Consider the following 14836-nt stretch of genomic DNA (forward strand, 5'->3'; position numbering starts at 1 on the left):
TTTTGATATAAAAAGCATCTCCAACTGTATTGTCACTTCAAGTTGTTCTGCCTGTATTCCTTAAATACTTAACAGTGAAACAGTTAAATATTTTTCAAGGTTTATGTGATGACTAAGACTTCATAAACTTAACTTCTTAAGGCCATCACATTAGTATTTTTGCCTCTGTTTGGACTGAATTTAGAGTATATACTGAAAGAAGAATTGTAACAGTTTCTATGGAACTACTTTATGTTTTTAATTATACTTGCCATGATATTAAAGCATATTACTCCAGTGCTATTTGAGAGGCATGTTTCAGAGATGAAGGGTTGAAAGCAGAAGTGAAACATCTGGAAGTAGGGAGCTTGGAAGGGAGAAATGGCATTGGATGGAGAAGAAAAGGAAAATAAATTCAAACTAAGCAGACCTGAGGGATGAGAAATGGAAATGACTCAGAGAAAAAGATCTGCTGAAAGATGTAAATAGTTACAGTAGGGCTGTAAGGAATGAGAAATATAAATGAAAATTAAGTGAAAATCTTATTCCTCATTCTGTAATGAAGTTAAGCAATTTGAGTTGTTCTTTATATTATTGTTCTCTGGAACAGCGTGATACTTCTCATAGTGTATTAACATACTGGTGTCCTCATAGATTATACAATTCTGGTTAAACATCTTCCCCTTCAGATGGACACGTTTGTAAACCCACTGCGTAACTCTATGAGAAATGTATCAAATGCAGTCAAGTCTCTCCCTGACAGCCTGGCAGAGGGAATGACTAAAATGTCAGACAACATGGGTAAAATGTCAGAGAGACTGGGACAAGACATAAAGCAATCATTTTTCAAGGTAAGAACACACTTGGTAGTTAATACATACTACTGAATTAATAGGAGATTAGCTATCAAGTCACTTACTATGTTAGTAAGCTATAATGAAGAGTTAAGTCATTAGACAGGAAAGCCGTCTGTTTTATACCTATGCCCTTTTAAAAAGATTCAGCAGTCATTATACTACGAACATGGAGTTGTCTTTGCTATTAACGCATTTTAAGATGGCATCCACAGACTGTTGCGGTGATCCTTCTTCACTTAATTCCGTGCAGCCCCTTGAGAAGACAAGTCACCAGTTTTTCTTATTTTTTTACCACTCATTCTCATAAAGCTAGTTTGCAGCATCTGCTGCTTTTATTAGGGGAAAAAAAAAAAAAAAACATATATTGTGAAACTTAAAATAAGGAGATAGCTTCTTTCCTGCCTATTCCTTGCTGAATTCTGTTTTTAATTAAATTGTCTTTCTGCCTTTCCTGCCATCTTTCCTCATCTATTCTATTCCTAAAATGTAATACCTTAGAGGGGGATAATGGTAGCAGGGCACGCTATCTAGAAGTCTTATGAAAGTAATAGTCTTCCTAATATGTCCGTTTTACCTTCCCTTCCCTAGTCCTCTTTCTGTGTGTAGCTGTAAGGTCTGTGATCAAAGATTGTTCCATTTTGTGTTACCAGAACAGTTACATGTGGCAGTTGTAGAGCAGCAACCGAGATGAGTTAATCCTCAAACCACAAAAGGGAGTAATAAGTGTGGGGAGTGGGGTTATCTGTTTGGTTTTTTTCATTACTTGTGAGATAAAATGATTGGCTCTGGACTTTATCATCTCTAGTGACTTCCCTAATGTGACTAACAATGTATGTCCAGTTACACTCTCTGGGAAGTCTGTGACTAGGCAGGACTTAAGATCAAAAGGAAATACCAGCAGAAGTATCAGTCCCATATGAATTTCTAGGTGTTTTTCAGTTAAAGCATTAGGCACTTGAGAAAATGCATGTGGACTGTCTTAAAGGTGTTGATAACTTTGATAGCTGTAGGAGAATACATACAGGCTTGATTTATTGCAAGCTGAAAGGACTACTGTGTGTTTATCTGTGGTAGCATGCAACTCACTTGACCAAGTGTTTGTTCTTCATTTTCATAACCAAATTGATTATGAAAATTGATCTGACTCCCTAGTATTCTGAAATATTTGTTACTTCATAAACATTACATTTTTTTCATTGTAGGTGCCTCCTTTGATCCAGAAAACCTATTCAGATCCTGACCACTGCCGTGTTGCAGCACCAATTGATGACAATGTGAGTCTGACATCTGTCCTTTCAAAGTGGACTCCTAAAACAAAATTAATCAGTTACTTTGTTGCACCACGTATTTCTTGTTTTTATACAAGCCACTTAGAAACAGTTCTTAACTTTTTAAAAAGAAACTTACATGCTTCCTTCTAAAATTAACATCTTTGTTGGTACTAAAATGGTTTGCACAACAGTGGAGTAACTTCAGAGTGTACATGCTACTGCTTCCGTGTTTTGTGGGTGGGGGGTGGTTGTTTGTTGTTTTTTTTTGCTCTTCCCTCCAGTTGCTGTTTGTTTGAAGATAGTGTGGTATCAGACTGTTGGCATCATTTCCATTGGCATTTTATGGATTCTGATTTCTAAAGTGACCTTTTAAGGGGCACATGTTTAATGGATCAGAAGTAGTGTTTGCTATGTTTTTATGGAAAAAAACCCTTCAGAATGTTTTCCTAAATAATAAACTTTTAGTATGTAGATTCCTAAAATAGATGAAGCAGTAATATTGGAAACTTGAAAGTGAAGTTTAAGCTCTTGATGTCATCATAAGCTATGATATTTTGGTACTGTTTTGATTGAAATATTGATCATATATGTGAAAACAATTGGAAAAAAACTTTTATCGCTAAGACAGACAGAAAGACCATAAGATTACCAGTGCTTATATGCAATTTGCTATGGTCATAAATCTGCACCTGTTCTGCCCTTCATGTTTCAGGCATTTTGATCACATCAAAGCATTCCATTTTGTCTTCCTGTGCATAACTGCTGTGGTGGCTTGGTAGATGTATTTTTGCTCAAATAACATAGTTCTTCTGGGTTTTCTTTTTCACCATTATTTTTCTCTATATCAAACTGTATCTGTAAATTTCTAATTATAAATGTATATCTTTGATATTCCTGAGGCTTCTGTTTTGCACAGTCAAAACAAAATAATATCATTAAGTATATCAGCAGCTTCTCTGCAAATAGTTCACTGATCTTCTGTAAAATGAGTAGAACTTAGGATTCTTGATAGCTTCTAAGTTAACATACCAAGTGTTTATGAAAGGCAGATTTCAAATGGTTTAAAACCTGTCAACTCTCAACTGCTCTTTTAAGATGCATTGTTTACAACGTAGTCACCCGGTCAGACAAAAAATACGGCAGTTTGAATGGAATTTTATATGGAGAAGCAGTGCTTTAAAAATGAAGCATGGATATATAGAATCTCCAGCTGTATTACGAATCCACTGTCTGTGTTCGTTGTCTGTGAAGATGTACTTGTGTAGTCCAACAAAAAAAAAGTCTACATAGCTGTGACATCTTGCTACTTCTTCCAGTGTGGGTTTAACAATATAGTGCAAACTACTGCTCTTCTAGGTAGAGCTGTGTCATATTTCAAATACAAACAAAAATTCTTAATATTATGTCTGGAATGTAAAAATCCTAATTAAATAAAAAAGACAAAAACAAAACAAACAAACAAACAAACAAAAACACTAAGAAAGTGCATTCAGTGTTTAAATAATTTTTGCAGAGGATATAGTAAGTTATATCTTGCTATTCTATAAAGTTTTAATCACACAAAGCTTAAATAATGAATCAGTCAAAATCAAATTTATTTGTTGTGTTTGAGTAAATATTTGGGGTCTCTTATGCAATACAACTAACTCCTGGTGCTGTCTCTGTATGTGATAGCTTAACAATATGTAGGCTTGTATTTTGGCATGTGAGCCTGCCATAAGAAACTGCTGTTTCTCTAAGATAAACATTAATAACAACTAAGATTAAGATCTAATACTTTCATACTACAGAATTTAGTAAATTGTCCCTCAGATTTTAATATTTAAAAAAAAGTTAACAGTTACTGCAAGTGTACGCCATCCATCTTGAAAAACTTCTGCATAGTTACTGAATTCTCTGTTTTAGGATTTCCACAAAAGATGTAAGCCAATCTCTGTAACATCTTCTATTAAATGATAAAATTATGATACTTTTCTTAATCTACAAGCGTAAAATCACTTAAGAGCCATGCAGGTTAGAAGGATACCTAAAGCAAAGGCAGTTCATTGCAGTGAAATATCATTGTTCTTAGGAGATTCTGAACTTGGCAGAGTGCATCCATAAGAAAAAGATGCCAAAGAAAAGCTCCTTCCAGAGTTGTCATGTTAGGCACTTGGAAGTGCAACTACCAAAAGGTCAGGGACAAGCTCTCTTTAGGACATATTTACTTGAATTAACTTTGTTCAACTTTGAAATAATGTTTCTTTTTGTCTTACTTTAGAAATTCAATGGATTTAAGCCTAGTTTATCTTTAATATTCAGTCTTTCTTTGCTGTTAGGGATGTTATAGAAGCTTCAGGGAAGATTTCATATTACGGTAAAATAGAGCAACACGTTTTTGTTGTTGTTCTGCTTATACTGAAGCATTTGACCTGTGAAGTACCTACTAAAACTGTAACTTTCTTGAACTGAAATCAAAATTTACTGATTATACTTTTATTCTCTTGATCAGGTGGATGACAATATTCCGCTGAGAGTAATGCTCCTCCTTATGGATGAAGTCTTTGATTTAAAGGAAAGAAATCAGTGGTTAAGAAGAAATATAAAAAATTTGCTTCAGCAACTTATTAGAGCAACTTATGGTGACACAATTAATAGGTACTGCTTTTCTTATATAGAATGATTGTATGAGCGAGACTATGTAGGCTGTCTATAAATCCTTTTTGGTATTACTAAATTATTGTGGCTTATACCTGCGTGCATTCCCCTTTGAAGACAACCAATAAACCAAGTACAAATGTGGTGTACAATGGAGATAAACACAAAACATTGCTGAAAGACAAATTCCAATAACTCATATTCCATATAACTTCCAAAAGAGCCTTCACATATCAACAAGAGTTCACATTTCTGTGAATGTAACTTAATATTGATGGTGTCTATGCTTTTTGCCCAGTGTTTTACACTGTACTTTTTGTTAATACTGTTTGTTACTTTCTTAACTATTTCTGTTTACATCTCTTTGATGACGCAAATGATATACTGGCACTGTCAAATTGTGTGAACTGTACTGAGTTGCTATGTTAAGTTTTTACTCTCGCACTTTAAAAGATGGATGTGGGGGGAAGGGAAAAGTCTGCTTTGGGGTTTGGTCTGTCCCCTCCCTGTGTTCTCTGTAATTCACACATACTCCTTTTCATGCAAATGCAAAGCAGATTAAAAGTGCTAAATAGGTAATGTTCCTTGCCCTCAGTTTAGAAATCTACTGTTTTTAGGGTTTCCCTTCTAATAATTTGTTTCTGGAATGTAAATAAATATAAAGAATAAAAAAAATTGCTAGAAACAGGATTGGCACTAAATTGTCACTTTGATTTAATGCCATGACACAAAAACTTAATTTCTGGCGGGTAAGTAGTTTCCTATTACTTTTTCAGGACATTCCTCACTGTGTCATTACTTTTTACCCTTCGCAAGTATATATATTTTTTTTTTTAACATTTTCATCATCACTACTAAAAATCTAGACAGTTCTTTTGGTACTACTAGTAGTGATGCAGCCATGTAATAATAATAGTGCTGGGTGTGTTTCAAATAATTTCTCACGGCCAGGTGACAATTAGCTTGAGACATGTGCTTCCAAGAATAGGCTGCCCTGTTGAACAACTCTGACTACCTTTTGCTGTTTTCAGATTGTAGTGTAACTAGCAGATTTTGTGCCCAGGTTGCTACTTTCTTATTACAGAGATGTGCGCAGGACTATTTTGCTTCTGCATGTGAGCTATTCCAGGTACTCGCAGCTGCTTCTGGTTCAGCAGTTATACCTTGTCCCAGCAGATTCTTGGGGTTTAATGACATTCTGCAACTAGACTGTGTTTTCCTGTTTCTTAGAAAACTAAATGCAAATTATGTTTAGGGAAATAATACTGGGATTATGGTGATACACAGGTACATATATAATTTCTGTAAACATACTAGATTTGGATACTGACCTGTGTATGTGTTGATGAATGAAGGTCAAAGTTTATGATCAGTCTGTCTCTCCTGTTAAAGATTATGAAGCAACTGCATACATAAGGATGGTAATTAGAGATTTTTTTAGTAGGTTCTTTGCTTACAGAAGCAGAACTTTAAGAGTGCTCCATGAAGATGAGACAAGACATTTATGTAATGCTGATGGAAGATGCATCATCAGTTTTTCAGCCTGCATAGTCATTGTACATTTACTGAAAAAAGCTTTAGCTTTAGGAGTGATGAGTGAGCTTAGACTTTTTTTATCTTGAGAATCAGTGTTTGCCTTCCTAGTGTGCAGTTTTGTAGAAGCTACGTATGGAATTGGAGAAAGCTGATATTATACTTTGTTTGCCCTAGAGTGCTTTCTAAAATGCTATTCTTATTTGTTCTTTGTTTTTAAAATGAATTGTTGCTTTGATTTTAGAAAAATAGTTGATCATGTTGATTGGATGACATCTCCTGAGCAAGTAGCAGATGCAGTGAAACGCTTCAGGTATGTCTTTTATCATAGATGTTAAATGTGAAGTACTTACCAATTGATGTCTAATATCTGTGTATCCTTCCTGGTTTTTTTAAGTGAGAAAATTATTATTACTGTACAGAATTCCAGTTGGAGCATACACTGCTTTTTATGTGTGTTAAGTGAGGGAGAGTAATTGTCACATGAAGAATATTTTTAAGTTTCTTCCCCTTCCTTAAAAAGTTCTTTTTTAACCAGTCTAGAAGAACTATAATATGGGCCTACTTATGAATTTCATTCTATTACTGGATGAAATGTCTTGTTTACCTTGATGAAGGCATATGCATGCCTTGCCTTAAAAGGCAAACAATTATTACTAAAACAAAAGCCTTAGCTCTAAGCTAATGTTTGGCGTGTGGACGGATACTTCTCTTGTATCAAAGGCTCCGTCATTCCATTTCCTAAAAGTCTTAATGGCTTCATGACTTCTGCAGTGGAGCTGAGCGAGAACCATCCTACTTGCCTTTTTTTTTCTTTTTTTCCCCCATTGGATGGGGTGGAAAAGAAAGTAGAATAACTATTAGCCAAAGGGTTGCACTTCACAGATATTCTGTTATTCCTTAATAACACTAAGTAAGAATGTGTTGTTCTTACTCAGAGAAAAAAAAAATGTCATTCACTGAGGCAAATTGCATTTTTAGACAGAGGCATGTTTTTTGCATTGGGCTTTAAACTACAACAAAACTACTTCACCTCAGCTTTAGTTTGCTGATAGGTTAACTGCTGTCAGAGATCTAATGAAACAATTAGTAGACCTAAGCTTAGAGTCTCTCAGTGGCAGTAGAGACTGGTTGGTAAAAGTAAATCTTAAGTATATTTTATGTAACAGTTATGTGGTATTTGAATGCTTCTGGTGTTTAATATTTTCTTTCATCTCATTCTTGTACTAAAAAAGTATTCAATAGCTACTAATATTGTTGAGTGTATTGTACTTCTTACTTTTGATTTCTTTTTTGCCTTTTCTAATACTTGAAGTGTGTGTTACTTTATGTGCAAATTACTTTCTTGTATTTATTTTATGAGAAAGCTTTGAGGGATTAAAAAGAGCCTTTCACTTGAAAAAACTTTAATGTATTTTGACAGATTTGCTTTTATTACAGAGATGCTTTTTGGCCCAATGGCATTTTGGCAGAGACCGTTCCACGGAGGGACAAAGCTATTAGAATGAGAACGAGAGTGGCAGGGAAGACCAAATTACTGGAGGTAATGCCAGGTAAGTGAGTCTGGGATTGAAGCCTAATAATTCTTACCGTATGTTGTTACCGGAATGAATGTCAGTATTCTTGTTGATTGTTGAAGTGTTGAAATGTTGATGTATGAACTGTATTTAAATAAAAAAGGTTTTTAATTATTAAAGCACTGAACATTTTCACATGTATTGTGACTTTGCAAGTGTAGTTCTCTTAGAACCAACCTGGTATTTAGTTTCACTAGAGAAATTAAGTTTACCTATATTCTAATACAGCTTGATTTAATGTAAAATAATATGGTTCCACATACATAGTGTAAAAAGTGAAGTAATTTTCAGAAATTCTTTCTGCTGTAAGAGAGCTTTTAGTTGAGTCATGTTATGTATAATAGAGGTGCTGTTACTTCAAGTTCCAAGCTACATAATTTGAAAGATTTAATATTCAGTTTAAATTTGCTGTTAATACAGAAGCAGATTAAACTGCCGTGTGACTTTAATTTTTGTAGATGAACTGAAGCACATCATAGGCGCTGAGACAACACGGAAAGGCATTCTTCGGGTCTTTGAGATGTTCCAGCACACTCAACTGAATAAGAGAATGGTGTATGTGTTTCTGGAGAGATTCCTAGAAACCTTATTTCCACAAAATAAGTTCCATGAGCTCTTCAACAAACTGCATTCACGGTCAAAGCAGATGCAGAGGTATAAGCAGAGACTACATTCTACTCAAGCGCCTTCCTTGCAGAAAAGGTGACACTTGAAACCTATTAAGCTGGTGTATGTTTGTCCAGGACTAATTACTTGGGCAGATTCTCTGGGGCTTCAAACTCACATGCTGTTACTTCTGCACCAGTCTTCTAGTGTCACATATTAGATTATTAATGCATCTGTAAGACCTGTGGATCTTCTCATCTTCACATGTAATTCAACCACTACCAGAAGGGTTTGTGTGTCTTAAATGATTTGGTGCGTCTTCATGCAACATTGAGAAGAATACTGGCCCAATATATAAGAATGCTGATTCCTTCCGTTCCTGAGTCGATGTTTTGCCAGCAATGAAAGGTGCCAGACTGTTCAAGTAAAGCACAACTGTGGTGACACAAGGGAAGAAAAGGATGTTTTGGCACTGGGAGATAGTGCAATGTGTGAGAATCAGGTGGAATTGCTCTATGTTATGACTGTTGAGGCTGTAGGGCTCTTTTAATGTTCCTGTAAGGGTTGAGATAACAGGAAAAGAGATCTCTGGAATAGCAGGTTCATAGGAGAGGGGAGAAATAGTTATAGCCGCATCATAAAAGTACATTTATTAAAGAAAAGTTGAGGTAATGTGACTCTTATGCCACATTTACTTCAACTTTTTTGTTTTGAGAAATAAACTAACGCTAGATCTAATGGGGGTTTTAGTCAAGGCAGAGGTGCAGTAGAAATAAACCCTTTATTCTGATTATTCTTTAGCTTTAAGGGCCATATGCTGCTCTTAGAGCACCTGGCATACATTTTTCATGTAACTTCAGTGGAGAAGGGGCATCACATTTATGTTCAATTGGCCTATCTGAACATATGTCAAGTTGCTAGTCGTAGAAGGAAGGGAGTACATGTTTCAAAGAGGACAGACATCATGTAAGAAGATGAGGAAATTGCACTAAGACACAGTTTACACACAACTCCCCACTAAAATTTTAAACTTTTTTTGGGTGTGAAAGACTGTCCTACTTAATTGAAAGATTCCTCAACTTTTAGTGTGTAAGCCTCATGGAAAAATACTAGAATTAGTTGGCTCCTCACAGGTAAAGGATTTCATTAGTCATATGCAAACACTTGGAAATTCCTGAATGCATCTCAGTGTATATATGAAAATAAAAAGGAGATAAAACGATAATATTTTTTTAAATATTTTTTTTATTTTTTTGCATAGTGTAAAATTTTAATAAAAAATTTGACTTCAAGGCCCCACATCCATCTGTTCAGTTTCATTGAAGAATTTTTGTCCAACAAAAAATGAAGTTACAACTGAATAATTCTGTTTGGCCACAGCATATCTCAGTTTGTGTTTTCTTTTTCATAGTCCCCACCTGTTTGAGCACCACCATCTGGGTGAATAGAAAGTAATCCTATAGAGTCTGATTTTTTTTTTTTTTTTTTTTTTTTTCTGAATGCTAAACACAGGGTAAGATACAGCTATTGATCAAGCATCCTTATAGTAATTTGTGTCTTAATGGGAACAGATGATTCTTCTATGTGAGGGAGGAATGTAGACCTTTTATGAAAGAGTTCTAAGAGAAGATAGAAGGCTTTCAAAGGACCTAGTTAATTTGGCTGAAGCCTCTATATAGAGCGTTTTTTTCTCATGGACTCTATTAATGCAATGTAGCCTTTTATCATACTACTTAATGATGATCATATTGTACTGTTAGCATTCTCATACAGTATGCATGGGCTCAAGTGCACTTGGTTTTTTTCTTTATTGCAGGACTAAATACTGTAAATGAAATCCCTTTCTTTTATAATCCCTGGGAAGACAAGTTGGTAAATATGTAAGAACCCTTCCCCCTTCCTCTCTGCAGATTCTGTGGAAGCGTGATGATTAAATGCTGTTGAATTTAACAGAATTATTGAGTTCCATGTGAAATAATCGACATAGCCAGCTCCTATTGTTTACATGCCTGTATCTTCCTCAGATGTCAGGGTGCTCCAGCATACCTGACATCTGACCGATGAAAGATCGTTCAGCAATTATTCTTGGCGATACAGTAAATATATCATTGATCCTACCAAATCTAATTTATGTCTTTTAAATCACCGAATTTGTTATGCGGTATGAAAGTGGGAAGTTCAAATACTGTTTTGTTAAATCTGTGGAACCTTTTATCTATCTGTAGGTACCATGAAAAATTTTAAGAGAATAGTGATATGTGCAAATTTGGGATTTTTTTTTTTAATTATCTGGTACATTTCTGTACAAAAATAAAATAATAACTCTAGGAATGTGAACTGAACATAATATGCCATGTTTATTAGTTGTTTTACTTAATGAATTTATTACGTATATATACCTATACACACATTTATATACATGTGTGTGCATATGTATATATGTATTAAAGATTTGTCTTCTGTATTTAATTACAGAATGTGGCTTCCTAATTAAGTGGTGCCTGTTGGCTGGCAAGAATCATCAGAAATTAATACTTTTTGTTAAAAAGAGTTTGTATGTATGTTTATTTAAATGGTTTTCCTGTTGACGATTTAAAATACCTGCCCTCTCAACCCATGCAGCCTATTATCCCAACAAATCTCCAAAACGGAATGCTAATATACAGCACTTCAGTGTCTGGGTGTTTCTTCTGGCCTTTGGGTGCTGTGACTGGCCACTGAAAATTGTGCCATTGTCAACAAATGCACTTATTTTAGCCTTAATTATTTTTAAGAGAAAATGAGCAATTGAATTTTTCATTTGGTTCATCCTCAAGCTTGTGCTGCTGGTGTTTGCTAGAACTAAACAGTAAATTTTAAGTGCTACCAGAATGTGTACCAAAATAAAAATCTATGAATTCCACAATCTAAATTTTTAATTTTGTGCAATATTTTCATTTAATGCATGTGTAATTGAGTAACTGTAAAATAAATGAATTTTTAATGTTTTGAAGTCTAGGTTGACGTCTTCTCAGCTGAACAATTTTGCCTTTTGTTGCGTTAGTTTATTTAAGGACTTGTTTTAAAAGTCTTATCTGTTACTCCTTTGTTAATTCTCTTGTTCTCAGTGATCCTTGCTCATCTGAGCAAAGCTCACATATTACAAGGGAAAAATCTGAAGAGCACATCTCATTAATATAGCTGTTATAAATTACTTGTGCATATCATTGTACAGTAAGTGTCAGCTGTGTGCCTAACTGTTCTATTCATGCTTTTTCCTTCCCTTCCCTCTCCTCTCGTTTCCATAACGAATGAACGTGAAACAGGCTGCCATGGTTACTTCTACTGAATGGCAGAGGACTCTAAAATATTTTTTTTTTTTGGAGTTTGCATTTATGTTCTGTCCAATAGAAAGCTAAAAAATTACACTAATAAAGTATTAACAGGATTATTATGAGTATCTGTTTATTTTTAAAGTAACTTTCTTGCTAGCAGGTATGAATGTTCCTCAAGTCTGGGGAAAAAAAAAATCACTGAAGATAAAAATATTGCTACTAAATAAAACAATCATTCTTTGATTATTTATTTTCTTTTTAATTTCTAAACTGGTTTTACTTTTTAACAAATTAATCTCGACATTCATTTTCAACCAGCATTTGCAGAGAGCTCTGTATTTTAAAAGGACATATGCAGAAACCGAGATTGTATGCTGTAGGAGTTTCTTATATTGTTGTGGTTGTGTTCTTTTTTTTTTTTTGCTCTTTGGCTTTCCCCCCCTGGGCTTATTCTTGCAGCAGCTGGATCTACCATGGGAGTACAATTGTTACCCTTGATATATTTATTCCAGCTGTTTCACATTCATCAAAAAGATGTCCTGAGCTACAGAGATGTTAGTTCTTTGACTCTAGGGTGAAGTGTTTACTGTTTTCACTAATTTACACACTGTTGCCACAGGATGTAGATACATCACAGGAATTTCTCTAGCTGATTGCAAGTTCTTATTTGTGGAAACGGTTCTCTTGGGGTAATTTCATGGCAAGAAATCCACTGCGTTATGAACTTATTTTAAAAGTCTTAATAATATCTGCCATTTACTAAGTGAGAGTAACATGCATCTGTGGCTTATTTAACTCTCCAGTCTACCACATTATCTGGTTTATTTTGGTTTTGATGTTTAGTAAATGTGTGGGTTGCTACAGTTTTTGTAAAGTTTGGTAATCAGCATCACTCCGCATTGAGTTATTTAACTACAAATTTCATGATTGATCTCTTGGAAGAAAGGAAATTATATCATGAAAACAATTAGTTCACTTTTGTTATATATTTCAAAAGAAGTTAAGCTTTATTTTCATGAAACATCTGTGCTGCTGCAGTTCTCCCCCAACATGCACACACATACAGAGAAATATGTTTGAATACTTCCATATTCAAATACCTCAAATAACGGTTTCCCATGCCATGTCTCTTTGAATTACTATGACATGTTGGGGTTGGGATATTCTACGTGGGTCAGTTAAATTATTTGTTACCTGGTTCAGCAAGGGCTAACTGGAATTCTCATTTGACATCTTAGCGTTAGAATGGTAAATAAATTAATTCTGAGGTTGGTCTTAAGTAGAGAACAAGATTATATTGAATTTGTTGGCAGTCAAGAGCTGTTTTTTGGAAATTAGGAATGCAACTTTCAAAAATGGACTTGCTCTTTCTTACTGTAACCGTTTTAAAAGCAAGTCGCTGGTAGTCTTTTGAGTGTTTATGCTGCATTTTCTCAGCTTGAGGTCTAGAATTATGCTAATTCTGCATTAAGTTGAGGGATAGTGATGGAACTTTTCTGTTATCACCTTACCAGTTTTAGGTAAGGGATTTTCCTAAAATTGTGAGTATTAAGAATGCTGGTCTTCATTTAGAACATGTAGAAGATGATTCTGTGAGTTACCTGGTTATTCCATGCACAGTATAGCCAGAACTGGAAAAAAACTTTTACTTTTTTTGCTTCTTAAGCCAGCCAGTACTAGGGTAAGTAAAAAATGTTCTTTTCGGAAGTCACCTCATGTTAGAAAGGTAAGGGGTTGTTACTTTTCAGTTTGAAGGTGAAATTAGAATTTGATTATTAAAGACAACATTTTCCTTTTTGTTTTCAAGGACTTGGTACAAAACATTCCTTTATGGTCTGTTTTAAAAATTGGTTTCATGTCTCACCTGCTCAATTTTCTGTTACCTATGTTGCTTTAAATCACTGGTTTCCCAGTAATCCCTAACATCATTTTGGTAAACAAACAAGGCCTGTTTATACCTAATGTAAAAACGTGAAGCATTTTGAGGAGAAAAAGATAGGAGCTTCATTCAGTATTCTGCTGTTTTGGGTCATTGTACCAGTGCAGAATTGAAACTGGAATGTCACGCAATTGGGAAGTCAGCAATTTTGCTGACTTTGTGCAGTGTCATGTAAAGGAACTATGCACCCAAGGTTCTCCTGTGTATCATGTATATCAAAAGAAAATAAAGGTATTTTTCTTCTAAGTATTGCTGTGTCTAGCAGTTAGCAGTTGTGCTGAATGTCTTTGAACGTGTTGCAGCTGAACTGCTCTGCTAATAAGATAAATGCAGCCTGCAAAATTGTATGTTTTGTTGAGAACGGTTCTTCAGAACCAAGATGTGGACTGTCACCAGTGAAAGTCTTGCTGAAGTACCTGAATGATTTCAGGTGATTCCACATATAACCATTTGTCCTATTTCACTTGCTATAGAATCCATCCTTTTTTTTTTTTTCTCAATAGTACTGATATTGGCAAGAATATTGTAGTCTCTAGGGGGCGTGTCTTCTTCAGTCATAAGAAGTGTAGTCACATTCAGTAGATGGCTGTTTAGGTGACAGTATTGAGGACAGGAGTAAAATTCATGGATGATGCTATAGAGGATATTAAGTAGTATTACCAAATGAAGTGGTAATTTATTGAAGTAAGAATACACAAACGGAGTTACCTGAGTGGTCATTCGATTTCTTAAGTTAAATTCTTGGTCTTATGTACTTTATATGACAAGATTTTTGTGATAAAGGCTGTGCTATCATTCAGACACTAGAATCAGTCACATAATAGCAGTTTTTCATAACAGATTATCACTAGTTTGTATGGACTAGAGCACAGGTAGGTACTAGACAGGAAAACATTTGTTGATTTTTTTTTTTTATTTTTTTTTTTTTTTTCCTGACTGAGATGGGAGAGAGAAACTTCTGCATTCTCTGTCTATCTGGTGATGACCTCTATGTAAAGAGAGAAGACAATGGTTACATCTTCACTCTAAATGGCGTATGAAAATGTGATTGGGTTATATTCTGTATGCAAGATCATCTACTAAATCCATAGTTAAGAAAACTAGAGTTCTAATTCTTACCTAA

The 14836-nt window shown here is 34.8% G+C and overlaps 1 protein-coding gene across 3 annotated transcripts in view; it reads left to right on the forward strand.

The window, feature by feature from the left end:
- Positions 1–11887, forward strand: part of SNX13 (sorting nexin 13) — a 69537-nt gene extending 57650 nt beyond the window's left edge. For 2 of the 3 annotated variants that reach the window (XM_032991559.2, XM_032991558.2), the window contains exons 21-26: positions 669–830; positions 2039–2110; positions 4599–4744; positions 6522–6590; positions 7718–7830; positions 8313–11887. In XM_032991559.2, coding sequence (XP_032847450.2) covers positions 669–830; positions 2039–2110; positions 4599–4744; positions 6522–6590; positions 7718–7830; positions 8313–8560 — 810 coding nt within the window. In that variant the 3' untranslated portion in view covers positions 8561–11887. The remainder of the gene's footprint in view (positions 1–668; positions 831–2038; positions 2111–4598; positions 4745–6521; positions 6591–7717; positions 7831–8312) is intronic. The other variant, XM_032991560.2, reaches the window with a different exon arrangement.
- The last annotated feature ends 2949 nt before the right edge of the window (positions 11888–14836 follow it).

Source organism: Tyto alba, unplaced genomic scaffold, assembly GCF_018691265.1.
Source record: "Tyto alba isolate M040663 unplaced genomic scaffold, T.alba_DEE_v4.0 Super-Scaffold_38, whole genome shotgun sequence".
Classification (NCBI taxonomy): Eukaryota; Metazoa; Chordata; class Aves; order Strigiformes; family Tytonidae; genus Tyto; species Tyto alba.